Here is a 13,021-nt window from a genome sequence, read left to right as displayed (position 1 = left end):
TGGGTTATTATCTAAAAATGGGTAGATTAAAAAAAATATCACAATATAAGCACCTTCATTTTCAAACATAGGTAGTGTATGTCTATTTGTAGTAGTAAATAAAGAATTTCTTGCTTTATACATGTTTTAGTAGTATTGTTGTGTGTATTAAAGCTTACATGCCTCAGTTCTCTTTAAATAACTGACCTCCTGATTGTGTAATTGCGTTTCAGTAGCACAGCAAAATGACAGATGTAAACGTAGGCCTAAACCCCGTGCCAAACGGTCTACTCTTCATGCAGTGAGTTTGAGGATGGAGATTAAAAGGTGGCCGTTATTTTAAACCGGTAGATATCATTTATCCTTTATCTCTTACACATCAGCTTCCCGTCCTCTTTTCCCTCGTAAACCTTCTGAGCACACTCTCTAATTAGTCACATCACGGCCTGGTAATCCCCTGGACTGTTGCCCATGCCACTACTTCCTCCTGGGCTGTTTTGCTCCTCCTCCCATTGGTGCCTAAGCAGCCTATCAGAGAGCGGCATCTCGCTCACGAATAAGGTGTTCTAGAACTTCAGTGAAGGCGTCCAACCACTAGAACCACAGAGGAAGTTGGAGACAGGAAGCCGGGGGTTAAGTTTTGGCACTTTCACTGGTCCAGGTTGCTTGTCACTAAAAGTTCATGGTACACGTGGCAGGAGGAATTAAAACTGAACGTTACATTTCAATCCTTCCTCCACCTGCTGAGTGTGAGTGTGAGTGTGTGAGTGTGTGTGTGTGTTTTTTTTTTTTCGTTCTTTTTTTTTTGTAATAAATCAAATCCTACCAGACTCAGATTTAATGGAGTTAAAGTGCTTTAACCATTTCTGTTTTCTGCCTTCTAGATCTGCGTGGTTTGGAAGCGGCTCTCGTGGCATGACGACCACTAACAAGGGAAACAAGGCCTTGAAGGTCGGTCACCTTTTACTATTGTCTTTGTCGCTTCTTCGCGAGGAACCTGTGGTTTTTCGCTGGTTTCGGTTTGTGTAGCTTTTTAAAGAGGTCATGTGAAGAAGTGTGAAATTTCCCTGGCTTTTATGAATTTAATTACGTACCAATTGAGAACATTTCAACCCTTTAGTCTGTACAGTCCCTGAAATTGGAGGAAGCTGCGAAATCAGCCTGTTTTCGTTTCAACATGGTTGTGATGTCACAACCACGAGTGCATTTGCATGTGACCGCCCCTTCAACTTGTTTCAGTGGATTACACATTTACACATGCCTGTACAGCCTGTAGCGTACCACTTTAAATAAGACCACCCTGGGACACCACCGAGCCACCCACCACTCTTGACTTTGCCTCCCCGTTCAAGCTCCAAGGGCATGGTCCATTCTTTCAAAAATAAGCAGTTAAAGCACAAGTAAAAAGGGGCAACAGTGTTCTGACTCTTGTTACAGCTCAGATCTTGTTGGTTCCTGGTCATACTGTGTCTTCTCCAGCAGATATTCTTCAATAAGTTATTTAACCTGCTATTCAACACTAATTACAAGCATCCAGATCATCTGATCTTTTTATTTTTCTCCTGTTTAGTTTAATCTTTCTTCATCTTTATGTTAATAACACTTATAAACACCAAAAGGAGCCTAATTATTAAGTGCAAAACACATCAGCATTTATTAATGAGTTACAAGCATCAATTCTGAAAAAAGTGTGAAGCTCAACAATGTTGCTTAGTGCCGAAAAAGTGACCGTAGTCTCTTCGTATGTCGGTTGAGGCCAAATGATCATTAATGACTAGTAAAAGCTCCTGTTGGTGTTAAATTACAGTGAGCTATTAACATATATCTGGATGGAGATGCCACAGTAAGATCAGGAAAGAGCATCATCTGAGCTTTAACAGTATGGATGAGTGTGGGCTTACTAATGAATAATCATTAATAACTGACTTATAACCAATTATAAGCTTTTTATGAATGTAGTGTTATTAAAGTGGTACTGCTTATAGCAATTCAGCCTCATTGTACTGCCAATCAGAACGGTCACTGGCAGAAATTGGTCTCTTAAGGACACAATAATATATAACTTACGATATTTGTTTGGGTTCAGCTTGTTTTTCCTCAACCTCTCTCTATCCCTTAGAAATAAAGTGCATTTTTTTCTGTTACTGTACCTTTAAGACTGATGTTGACTGTTGTTCTTTACATTGTGTCAATAGTTTATGATAAATGAGCAAATAAAAATCTCCAAAATGGCTTGAAATATGTTTTTCTTTTATTGAAAATTGACCTTTTGAACTCTAGGAACTATTAACTATTTGGTAACTGTTTAGCACATTTTGTGGCGTCCCACAGGGATCTAGTTTAGGGCCTATAAAACTGATAAACTGATGATTGTACAGGTTTTTTGTTTTGTTTTTTTTCCCTCGTTCTCCTGTAATTTGTATGCAAGTTTTTTGCGTACGTAAGTTTTTTTACTTCAGTGAAACGCAACTGGCTGTTTGTACGGTGTATAAAAACACTGGGCGGAGCTTAAGTGCTGTAGGCTCTGTGCTTCCTCCCTGATGCAGATTTCCCATGTGTTCTTCACTCCTCGTTTCTTTTCTCCCTCTTCCTGCAGGTGAAGCGGGAGCCGGGCGAGAATGGCACGAGCCTCACGGACGACGAGCTGGTGTCCATGTCGGTGCGGGAGCTGAACCAGCACCTGCGCGGCCTGTCCAAGGAGGAGATCCTGCAGCTGAAGCAGCGGCGGCGCACGCTGAAGAACCGCGGCTACGCCGCCAGCTGCCGCGTCAAACGTGTCACGCAGAAGGAGGAGCTGGAGCGGCAGAAGGCGGAGCTGCAGCAGGAGGTGGAGAAGCTGGCCTCGGAGAACGCCAGTATGAAGGTGGAGCTGGACGCCCTGCGCTCCAAATACGAGGCGCTGCAGAGCTTCGCCAGGACTGTGGCCCGAGGGCCCGTGGCACCGGTCACCAACGCGGCTGTGCCCGTCTCCGCCCGCGGCCCGCTGGCCTCCGTCATAGGGCCCCTCGTACCGGGCAAGGTGGGGGCCACCAGCGTCATCACGATAGTCAAGTCCAAAACGGACGCAAGGTCTTAGTACAGGCCAGGATCCAGTATCGCGAGAGGATTGGGAGAAAAAAAAAGAAAGGGCGTGAGAGGTTTGGTCAGTGCATCACAGTTTAGGCACAATTTAACCCATTTTAAAGTCAAATGGTCAAATTTTGCTCCAAATTCCACTCCCCAACAGATGGGGAGGTCGGTTGTGAAGGACGTCCGAAACTGGTCGTCCTGTAATAATGCTACCCGTCTGATGTGGTCGGTCCGGCCTCTTCTTTTCTGTAAAGGATGAGCCCACATCAAGGACGCTTTAATTAAAACACCTGGGCTTCCAGAAGCATCTCCAAATTAGAAAAGCTGAAAACGATGCAGCAGAATCTGTTTTAGTGAATGTCCCTAGTGACTGCAGTGAGCGCTGTTGTTTATATGGTGTTCTGGTTTTTGTACGATATTGTTTGACTTTAGGGCCCAAGTGTATTTTCTGTGTTTGTTTTGTTTCTATGACGATTTGTGATTTTTATGCAGCGTTTTTTGAGATTCGTTGTGTTTCCGATATGCTGTATTTTTGCTGTTTTTCCGTCCTTTTGTATTTTTGGAGTCGGTCGCTTAAAAAAAAAAAATCCACAAAAAACAACAAAAACAAACAAAAAAAAAACACCAACAAAAAAACCCTGAAAAACACTGAAGACCGTAGATTTTTCATACTCTTCCCTCCTTCACCTCGTGCTTCTAAAGCATCCCAAACTGAACTATGGGCGTTTTTTTGTGCCCCCCCCCTCCCCCCGATGGTTACAGTCTAAAAAATAAAGGTGCGTCCGAGGGTTCTTTTGAGATGGTGAGAACCACCCATGTTAATTAGATGGGAAGAACCATTAAATGGACAAAGAACCTTTACATGGACCTCTCTAACCCTTTGAAAGGTTCTTACACCTACTTCTCACATTAATGCTTCTTTTTGAAACCAAAACTGGTTCCTCTGTGACATCACTCAAAGAACCCTTTGAAGCACCTGTACTATAAAGGTGGGTCAGGTAGGAACAAGGGAGCTTGTTTAGGGCCTATTATTGGAGGATTCTCCACCTCGTGCTTCTAAAGCATCTGAACTAAACTGTGGACGTTCTTCCTCATGACTGTTCTTGTCTAAACAATTAAGGTGCTACAAAGGGTTCCTTAAATGTCAGAGAATAATCATTTAACCATTTTTGCTTTTAGAAGCAAGAAGAGAACCTTTACCTTGACTTATTTAACCCTTTTTTAAGGTTCTTCACACCTACATGTCTGTTCTCGGTTCTTCTATGGAATCGCTCAAAGAACCCTTTGAAGCACCGTTATTTTTAAGAGTACTGTAGTACTAGATGGGTCAGGTAGGAAAAAGGGAGCTTGTTCAGGGCCCATTCTTGTATTTGTATCATTTGTACATTGTATCTGACACAGGATCAGCTTCTTCCCATTTCTACTGATCTGTAGATGCTTTGTGAATGGAGGTCCTGGACGCACTCTCTGCAGTTTGTTTTCTAGTAGAGGGAGGAGAAAAAAAAAGCCCACGTCCCTTTACCTGTGCCTAATGTTGTGCACTGACCAGCCACTGCTGAAAAAGGGAGACCAGAGGAGAGTGAGCTGATGTTTGTTGTTCGTATGGTAGCTATCAGGATTACTGAGACCAGTTTATGTGATTGGGTAGTCCTTTTTTCAGGAGAACCAATAAAATAAAAAAAGGATTTCTTTCTTTTTATAAAAAGTTTATTGGCGAGGCAATAAGATATTTATGTTGTGAAAAAAAGCGAAACTGCTGATGTTCTTTCCTTCGTGGAGCTAGTGAACAGGTTGTCTTGTGTTTCATAGTTCTTATGCTGGCAAGAGTACATATTTACTATTTACGTTTCCTTGATTATGGAGTTTTAGCGATTTGCTGATAGCTAGGTTAGGAGCTAGGGAAGTTTCCCCATGTCTTTTGCCTTTCAGTAGCTCCAGAGAGGGAATCTGCTTCCCTTGATGGTTCATCCCCTTTTTCAAAATGTGGAGAAAAGTGGAGGAAAGGTCTTAAGTTAAGCAGGAAAAAGAAACCAACACTTCTTCTTCTTCTTCTTCTTCTTCTTCTTCTACGTATTTGAAACTGGGACTATCTGGTTGCATAAACCGGTGACCTCTCACAAGCTTTACCATAAATCTGTCGCTGTGACGTTGCGTAACGTATTCTAAGAATCTTTGTCTATATGGTGGAGTCTTGAATTTTATATAAAAAAAAATACACACACAAACACACACACATAGAGTATCTTGCATTATTTATAAAACGTAAAAAGAATATAAAGTTGTTTGATATCTCTTTTTTGCAATTGTACCAAAAGTGGCTTAACTATTGAAGTTGATAGCTTTTTCTAGTGACTAGGCGCGTACAAACTGTGGACTAGCGCGTGTGGTGTGACGTGTAAGTGATAAGGTGATGGTACTGTTCACTATTTTTGGATGTGACTCTCTTCTGTTCTTATTTTGGCCAAACCCAGGTGATGGACGCACGTAACCCACAAGCCTCCGCTCCCCTCAAACCCCCCCCCCAACCCATATTTTAATTTTGTATTATTTTTTGGGGGGCAAATAGCACTTATAATAATAATAATAATAATAATAATAATATTCATTAATTATATCATTTACAGGTGAATGCCGCCGTCCCTTCAGTTTTGGCCGTATTGTACTCCCTCAGTCAGCAAGTTGACAAGTTCAGGTGGGTTATGTAAACCTCCCCATCAGGGTTTGAAGGGGAATTCCACCAGTGGTCCAAAGTTTTCAGAGTAATTCAGTGGTTGAAATGTAAGTAAAGTCGTTCAGAGGGGGTTTGATTTGGAATAGTTTATTGCAGAGAAATCCGCCAACTCTTTTCTTTGCAGTGGTGGTGATGAGAACCAGAGGTTGTGATGTCGACAACACGAATCTAGCCGTTTTATTAGCTGTCCAAAAGACGGACGTCCTCTTTTTGCTGCTAGTGGATATTTTTGGCCCCTTAAAACCACTACTATACCCTAAAACCCAAGCCCACACCCCCATACAGTATGTAATGCTAATAATTGACTTTTACATTTACAGCACTTGGCTGACTCTCTTATCCATAGTAAATACATCTTATTAGGGTAGCATAAAGGTGGTGGTGTTATCCACTGAGCTAACCAGCTGTGGCATTACCCTATTAACAGTAATACAGTGGTAAATCTGAGTATTCTGGTTAATAACGTTTTATTTAGGGACTGTTTTTCATTAATGGACCCTGCATGTACCTGTCCACCGTAAATGAGTTTAGTAAAACTTGTATTTGACTAAAACAGGCAGTCTTCAGGCAGTGTATTTATGTGAAGTGGTTCCATTCACCACCACTGTGAGCAATTCCGACTTGAAATTGGCACTTCACACCAAACGGCTCTGAGTGACCTTCCTTACCTGTAATTCTTGTAACTGCATAGACGTTTTTGACTTTTAAAAAAACTGCTGGGATTCCTCTTTAAAGGCTGCAGAGAGGCAGCAGTGCAATTGAGTGAGTGCTTCTGTACTTTAATACCAAAGGGACTGGACACAGTTTCCTTGACTTCAGCAAGACCGGGTCTTTGCGCCCCATTTAGTGAAAACCATTCTTACTATATTTGTGTTCCTCTTTTTCTGGGAAAAAGTGATTAGAATGGAAATTCTCAGGAAAGTGGACGTACAGCGTGGGGTTTGTGGGATGTGATTAAGGATCCTGCGGTCTCATCACCTCTGTTTGATAGTCCTTTTTATTTTTGTGATGTGTGATTTTTATATTTTTGGTGTAAAATGTTTCTATGGTAGATTCTATTTAATGTATTATGTTGGGTTTTCATTTTTCTTTGGATATTTGTTATTTTCTTTAAATGCCAGGGAAGTGACACTGCACTGATTTTAATGTACAAAATGACGCGAAAGCACTGCGCTGCACTCTCGCGCCGCTCCCGCTGACTTTCCAAAGGGCCTTTTGCTTCATTTCAAGCCCTAAAAGGGTTCCTGCGGAAGGTTCCGGCCGGGTGCAGTGCTGGAGAGCCGAGTGCGTCCCTGGTTCTGCCACTGAATGCTCCATGAGCTGCAGGGTGAGGGAGCGCTGCGAAAGTATTTTATGGTGGAACAAAAAACCTGATTAAACGATTGCGTGGAAGGTCCCATCTTTCACGCTATGCTGAGATGATGATGGTATACAAGCACTGTATACAGTAACGGTACTGAAATTACATTATTAGACGTTTTCCTGTTAAGGTAAAACACAGCAATTCTGTTGGCCCCGTTTGGCCTAACCAGGCCTCACACCAGCCGAAATTATCCTTATTTTCAACTCCAGTCTCGCTCAAACTGTACTCTGACATTATAGTAATATACTGTCTCCAGAGTTTGGACTGTAAGCCAGAGTTTTCAGCTCCAGTCTTGCTTGAGGGCCACCGTGATTCACAGTGTCTTCAGTGCACCCGATTCACCTCATGAAGGGCTTCACAATTAGCAGATGAACTGAACCAGGTCTGTCACGGTTTCAAAAGTGTGCAGCACGGTGGCTCTGCTGGCTTGAGGGGAAAACCACAAGACGCTGAAGGCCAAGCTGAGTGAGACAATCCAAACAGAACCACACAGCTACACCTTAAACTACAGTCAGAAACCTGTTGATTTGCAGTTTTCTCATAACCCAGTGTTAGAGGGGTTTGCCCACAGTACTGTGCAAAAGTCACACCTTATTTATTTCGTTTCCAGTTTAAAAAAAAGCCATTTTTAAATGTCAGAACATCTCAGAACAACTACAACACCTAAATCGGATGTCGGATGTTTGGGTGTTTAGTTTATCCACCCTGTACCTGTATTCCAGCTTCTATTCTTCTCAGGAGACTCTCTTTCTGTGTTTCCGCACAAATCAGTCTGCAGGTTTTTCCACACCTCCAAAGTTTAGTTTTAGAAACTACAGCATTTTCTGCTTCTCACCACCCAAGACCTTCTGAACATATTCAATAATGTTGATGTCTGGACGCTGGGAAGCTCGGTCCATTGTTCTTCGAGCAGCAGCAGCATTAGCTTCAGCAGTTTGCTTTTCTCAGTAAGAGCTTCTCAGTCAGCTCTGTCACTCCATTTTTCCAAATTTCACACAATAAAATAGAAGGCTAGACTACTAGTCGATCCAGACATGACTGGGTGGCTTCCTGATTGTGTATGCGGTTTATGTCTGGACCTCTGGACAAAAGCTACTCCTACGCTTTGTGGTTTATTCAGTTCTGCTTATGTCCAATCAAAAAGGTACTTTCCGGTGATGTAATTCTCATCTAGTTCCGCTTAGAGACAAATCTTGCTTTGGTTGCATTTTTAAAAATATGCTGACATCCTCAAAGCCTGGGTTGCTCTGGCATACGCATATCCCTAACATGGTGCACTCAGGCACGCTTCACCTCACATTCACCCCAGATCAAACGCCCTGCGTGAATCCCCTCATAAATCTAAAGGTCCAGATTTTCTTCATTTCTCACCCTACTCATACTATTGGCTGGCCAACCCTCGCTGTCTCAGCTCAAGGCCTGGTTCCTCGTACACGTTTTAAATACATTTAATCCATCAGGGTCCCATTTTTCCTCCCTTTTCTTGTGTCCTCAGACACGTCTCCTGAAAATGAAGGAACTTAAAGGCCGTTCTGAGTGGAAACTGAGTGACTGGTGGCCTGTTTTTGCCCGGTACTGTAACAGGGTTTTCTGGTAAAGGAGGGTGTAGCTTGAAACATGCCATGACTATGGTGACTATGGCAACTTGAACAGGCCCAAAAGGAAGCTAAAGCTAAACGCAGTGACTGTAAACACAACACTTTTGGCTACATTCGCTGACGCTGTCCTGAGGCTGACGTCCCGCTGACATTTATCGCAGTCCAGCATGGATTTCGGCACATGCTATTGGAAGGCGGGTTGGGGGGGTGTGGGGTTGGACGTACTTATCAGGCCTTTAGCTACTTTTTAAAGCTGCACTTATCTGGCATTTAGGTTTGGATCGTAGGTATATTTCTATGGATTCCTTTTGTTTTTTTGTTCTATCAATGTAAATCAAGAAAATGAACTTCCTCTGACTGGTTAATCTGTGAAATTGTTCTGTAAATGGAGTCTTTGGTCCATTTTTTGGCGTTGCTTTCGTAACCAATGGTAGCGTTCTCCTATTGGCTGTGGCAGTTCTGTGGCGTGTCTGACATAACAGTGTGAGCAGTGTGTTTTTAAGGGTTTTCCAAATGAATTCTTACTAGCTTACTAGCGAACAATGGCGTGCTCCTCGTCCAAGTGCTCGTGTTCCAGGTAGCGCCACCACGCCTAGCTATTAATTAACGCTCCTCCTCTTCCCGTCCGTCACCTTCGCTTCCTTCGGCGGGAGAGGACGAGCGGCTTGGCTTGTTCACGTACGTCGTTGTTGTCGTCGTCGTGGTGACTTGGTGTAGAAGTGAACATAATGAATTATATGCAAACTAGCGGGCAGTAGGGAGGGCTTTTTTTTCCCTTCATTTTTTAAAATTAATTTTTATGTCAAATTCACACGTGTTGTAATGTCATGTTCATCACATAAGACAACAGTCGTTATGGTTTTACCTCTGTAGCTGTACACTTTTTTTTTCTGCTGCTAATTACACTTCCGGTGTCCCGCCCCCTTTTTCTTTTCTTTTTTTTTTTTTTATTAACTACTGCTATAATAACGCAGTGGTTATTGAAAGCAAAGTGAGACAATCCTGGCTTGAACATGATGTGCTGAGAACTTTTCAGATGACCCCCAAGCCAAGCCAAGTCACGACCAGGCTCTTTTGTCAGCGGTTCAATAGCAAGCGCAGAGCCGAGCCACGACGCAGCTTCTAGTCTCAAGTGTCCAGTCCTGTTGCCTGGTGCACTACCCTAAAAAAATACACACACACAAGACTTTGTCCTACTTCTTCCCGAGTGTAACTATTAGTGTGTTAACCACGCCGTGCCACGCTAATACACTGTATCGAATGACTTCTATTCGTTCTTGCCTTGTTGCCGATAGCCCAGATGTGTTTCTGGTCTGCCGCGTTCCCAACAGAGCTTTCCTTTTTAGGCCTCCTGGGACGAGCATTAAGAGGTTTTATTTCTGGGCAAAGACAAATGAGTCTCAAATAGTCTTTAAAGAGGCTCTTTTTTTAAATGATTTTTTTCTTGCGTTCCCGTCTCTCGCTAAGGTTTAACCAAGAAACCAGTTCCCCCTTCCCTACCACCAACACCACAAATCCCCCCCACCCCCATGCCCTCCACGTCCGACAGCCAGGTTTGTTTTCAGAGGTTTAAATGATTAACTCCTTATCACGCCCGTCAACGTCTTCACCATCTCTGTTTCGGTGCTGCGGGACGAGCTTATCACGCCGCATGACTTTTCTTCCAGTTCTGCAGCTTGTAAGTCAATACGACAAGGATCCCACCATGCGAACCCACGTTCCAGGGCACTGGTGAGCGGCAGTAGGCCTTGTAGGCCTTTCTAATTGAAATAAGGCCTGATGTTTGAAGGCAAGGCCTCTTCTGAGCAGCACTTGGGAGAAATACTTGTTTTCGTTGGTTTTATTGACCAGTGTTTTGTTTTGTTTGTTTGTTTGTTTGTTTTGTTTTGTTTCTTTCGGATTGTTTCCCCTGTTATTCCCCACATTCAAGTCCATATCCACCAGTGAGCTGAAGACTGCACCTGAAAACGACCGCACCTGATCAGTGATAGGAGCAGTGTTTTTGTTTGTTTGTTTGTTTGTTTGTTTTGGTTTTGTTTTGGTTTTTTGGATGTCGTCCCAAAAAATAGTCTACGAGTATACAGTGAGAAATTTTCAAGCTATAAAATTGTGAGTTTATGACCATGGAAAGTAACATTTTTTTTTTTGTCTATTGATGAAAAAAGAAAAAAATCTGTTGTTTTCTTTGCTGTATGGGGTGTAATAAATTCTATCACAGTACTTTGTATGGGAAATATACATACAGTAAAAGTCCATTTAATTGTAAGTATTTATCAACTAAGTTATTGTACTTTTTTGCAATTTGTAGATAAGTAATATAATGTATTGGTATATAACGATGAAATTAACTGTATCAGTCAGTCCGGGGCGTCTTTTAATTTATTGATGTATATACTGTATGTTTGTTGATATACAGCTTACTTTATTTTGTATATGACCAATAAATACATTTTGAAAAACACAGTGGTGGTCGACCTGCTGCTGTCTGTCCTTGTGTCTGTGTTTTGATTGGATGTCATTGTGTGACCCAATTTAGTCACACAATCCGAATTCTCCTGAATTGAGACCCTTTTTTAACAGTGGTTCTGCTCTGTGAATAGCTCTGCCACGTTTATTTTATTTTCTAAGGAACCTATAAAAAGCCCAGAGATGTAGCAGAGGATGACCTAGTTGGAACAACCTCTCGGCGGACGTATTTTTGGCCTGACATTAGTAAAACATGACACAGTCAGCCGGGGATTGGCTGGGCGCGCTCTCGCTGCTTCGCGGGCACGCGCGCGCGGGGCTGGGCGCGCTCCACGCCTCTCTTTCGGGGACGCGCCGCTTCTTTTTTTTTTTTCATCAGCACTCGGTTCAGATAACGACCTTGATGAAGTGTGTTTCGACAGTTCGACAGGATTTACGGCGTCTTTGTGCTTCCCGTGGAGACCCCAGGACTTTCTCCTCTCCCTAGATACACCCCCCCCACCCCCCACCATCATAAATCGGTCCCTTTTTATAAACATTATTAAATATTTATTTTCTTTCTTTAATTCGTCAACATTTCTTAGCTTAATTATAACCTTAATTATCTTAATAATAATAAAAAAAATAATAATAATATCTTAAAAATATTAATTACAAACCCGCTCACAGAGCCAGAACACAGAGCTCCCTCACTGAAAGTTAGTACACGAAACGGGTGTAAACACACAGCCTGAAGCTGGAGACACTGTATTAGGTATAGTTATGTCCAAAAAAAACCCCCAAAAAACAACTCTTAATAGTGAAAAAGTACATTATACATATATTTAGCACCAATTTACACTGCATACAAAACACAAAGGTTCTCTAGTGTTTATTTGACCTAAAATATGTATTTAAAAATCAATACAAATCAATAATAAATGGCAGACACATACACGCACTGAATCAGAAAACGTGTTTTATATATATATATATATATATATATATATTTTTTTTTTTTTTTACGACTAATTTACCATTATGAACATAACGTATACAGATGTGTAAGTCCACTGTTTGTATTTTATTTTTGTATATTTTTTAATAATCGCGGAAAGATACATCCTTTTTTTCTTACATTCTTTTTTGTTTTTAGATTTTCCACTATTTATTTTATCGTTAACCTTATATGTATGTTAAAAGTATAATATGTGTCTGTAGGTTCAGTGGCGGATTTTTATAGTAAATTTGAGATTAATTATATTATATTATTATATTAAATATATATAAATAATCTCTAATACTGATGTAGTGTCCTCCAATCAACTATAGTGCTTTATTATTATTATTATTATTATTATTACAGGGCTGAAGACGAGCTTTATTATAGTAAAGCTATATATTTTATATACTTTATATAATATTATCTCGCCTCATTTCTCTACACATGTGCCTAATTAATGTCTGTTGAACCGCCACAACCCGGTCTTTTGTTCTCTTGAATAATCTCGGGGGTCTCTCACCGCTCTAGGCGGCGCTGCGGCTGAAACACAGACGCCTGGTGTTGCGTGTCTGTGGTAAAACCCGTAGCGGATCGTGAGTTGCTGGACTCTTACTTCTGTTCAGTCAACATTGCGAGGAAAGAGCTCTAAAATAACAGAATAAGCACTGTTAGTGGCAGACACGAGTAGACCGAGCTCTGCTTGTCACTATTTCGCATAATTTAACGCAGCGATTTCAAGCTTTCGATGAAATAATGTTTTCATGTGGGATCCAGATCCGTGCGCGTGTGGAGGAAATCCACCCCGGGTTTTCCCGACGGCTCAGAGTGACAGT

The 13,021-nt window shown here is 41.7% G+C and overlaps 1 protein-coding gene across 3 annotated transcripts in view; it reads left to right on the top strand.

Moving 5' to 3' along the window:
• Positions 1-11,172, top strand: part of mafgb (v-maf avian musculoaponeurotic fibrosarcoma oncogene homolog Gb) — a 40,270-nt gene extending 29,098 nt beyond the window's left edge. For all 3 annotated transcript variants that reach the window (XM_072660428.1, XM_072660429.1, XM_072660427.1), the window contains exons 2-3: positions 864-930; positions 2,576-11,172. In XM_072660428.1, the coding sequence (XP_072516529.1) occupies positions 895-930; positions 2,576-3,055 (516 nt within the window). In that variant the 5' untranslated portion in view covers positions 864-894 and the 3' untranslated portion in view covers positions 3,056-11,172. The remainder of the gene's footprint in view (positions 1-863; positions 931-2,575) is intronic.
• Positions 11,173-13,021: the final 1,849 nt, after the last annotated feature.

Source organism: Salminus brasiliensis, chromosome 17 (assembly GCF_030463535.1).
Source record: "Salminus brasiliensis chromosome 17, fSalBra1.hap2, whole genome shotgun sequence".
NCBI classification, from domain to species: Eukaryota; Metazoa; Chordata; class Actinopteri; order Characiformes; family Bryconidae; genus Salminus; species Salminus brasiliensis.
This window is presented reverse-complemented; position numbering and strand designations above follow the sequence as displayed.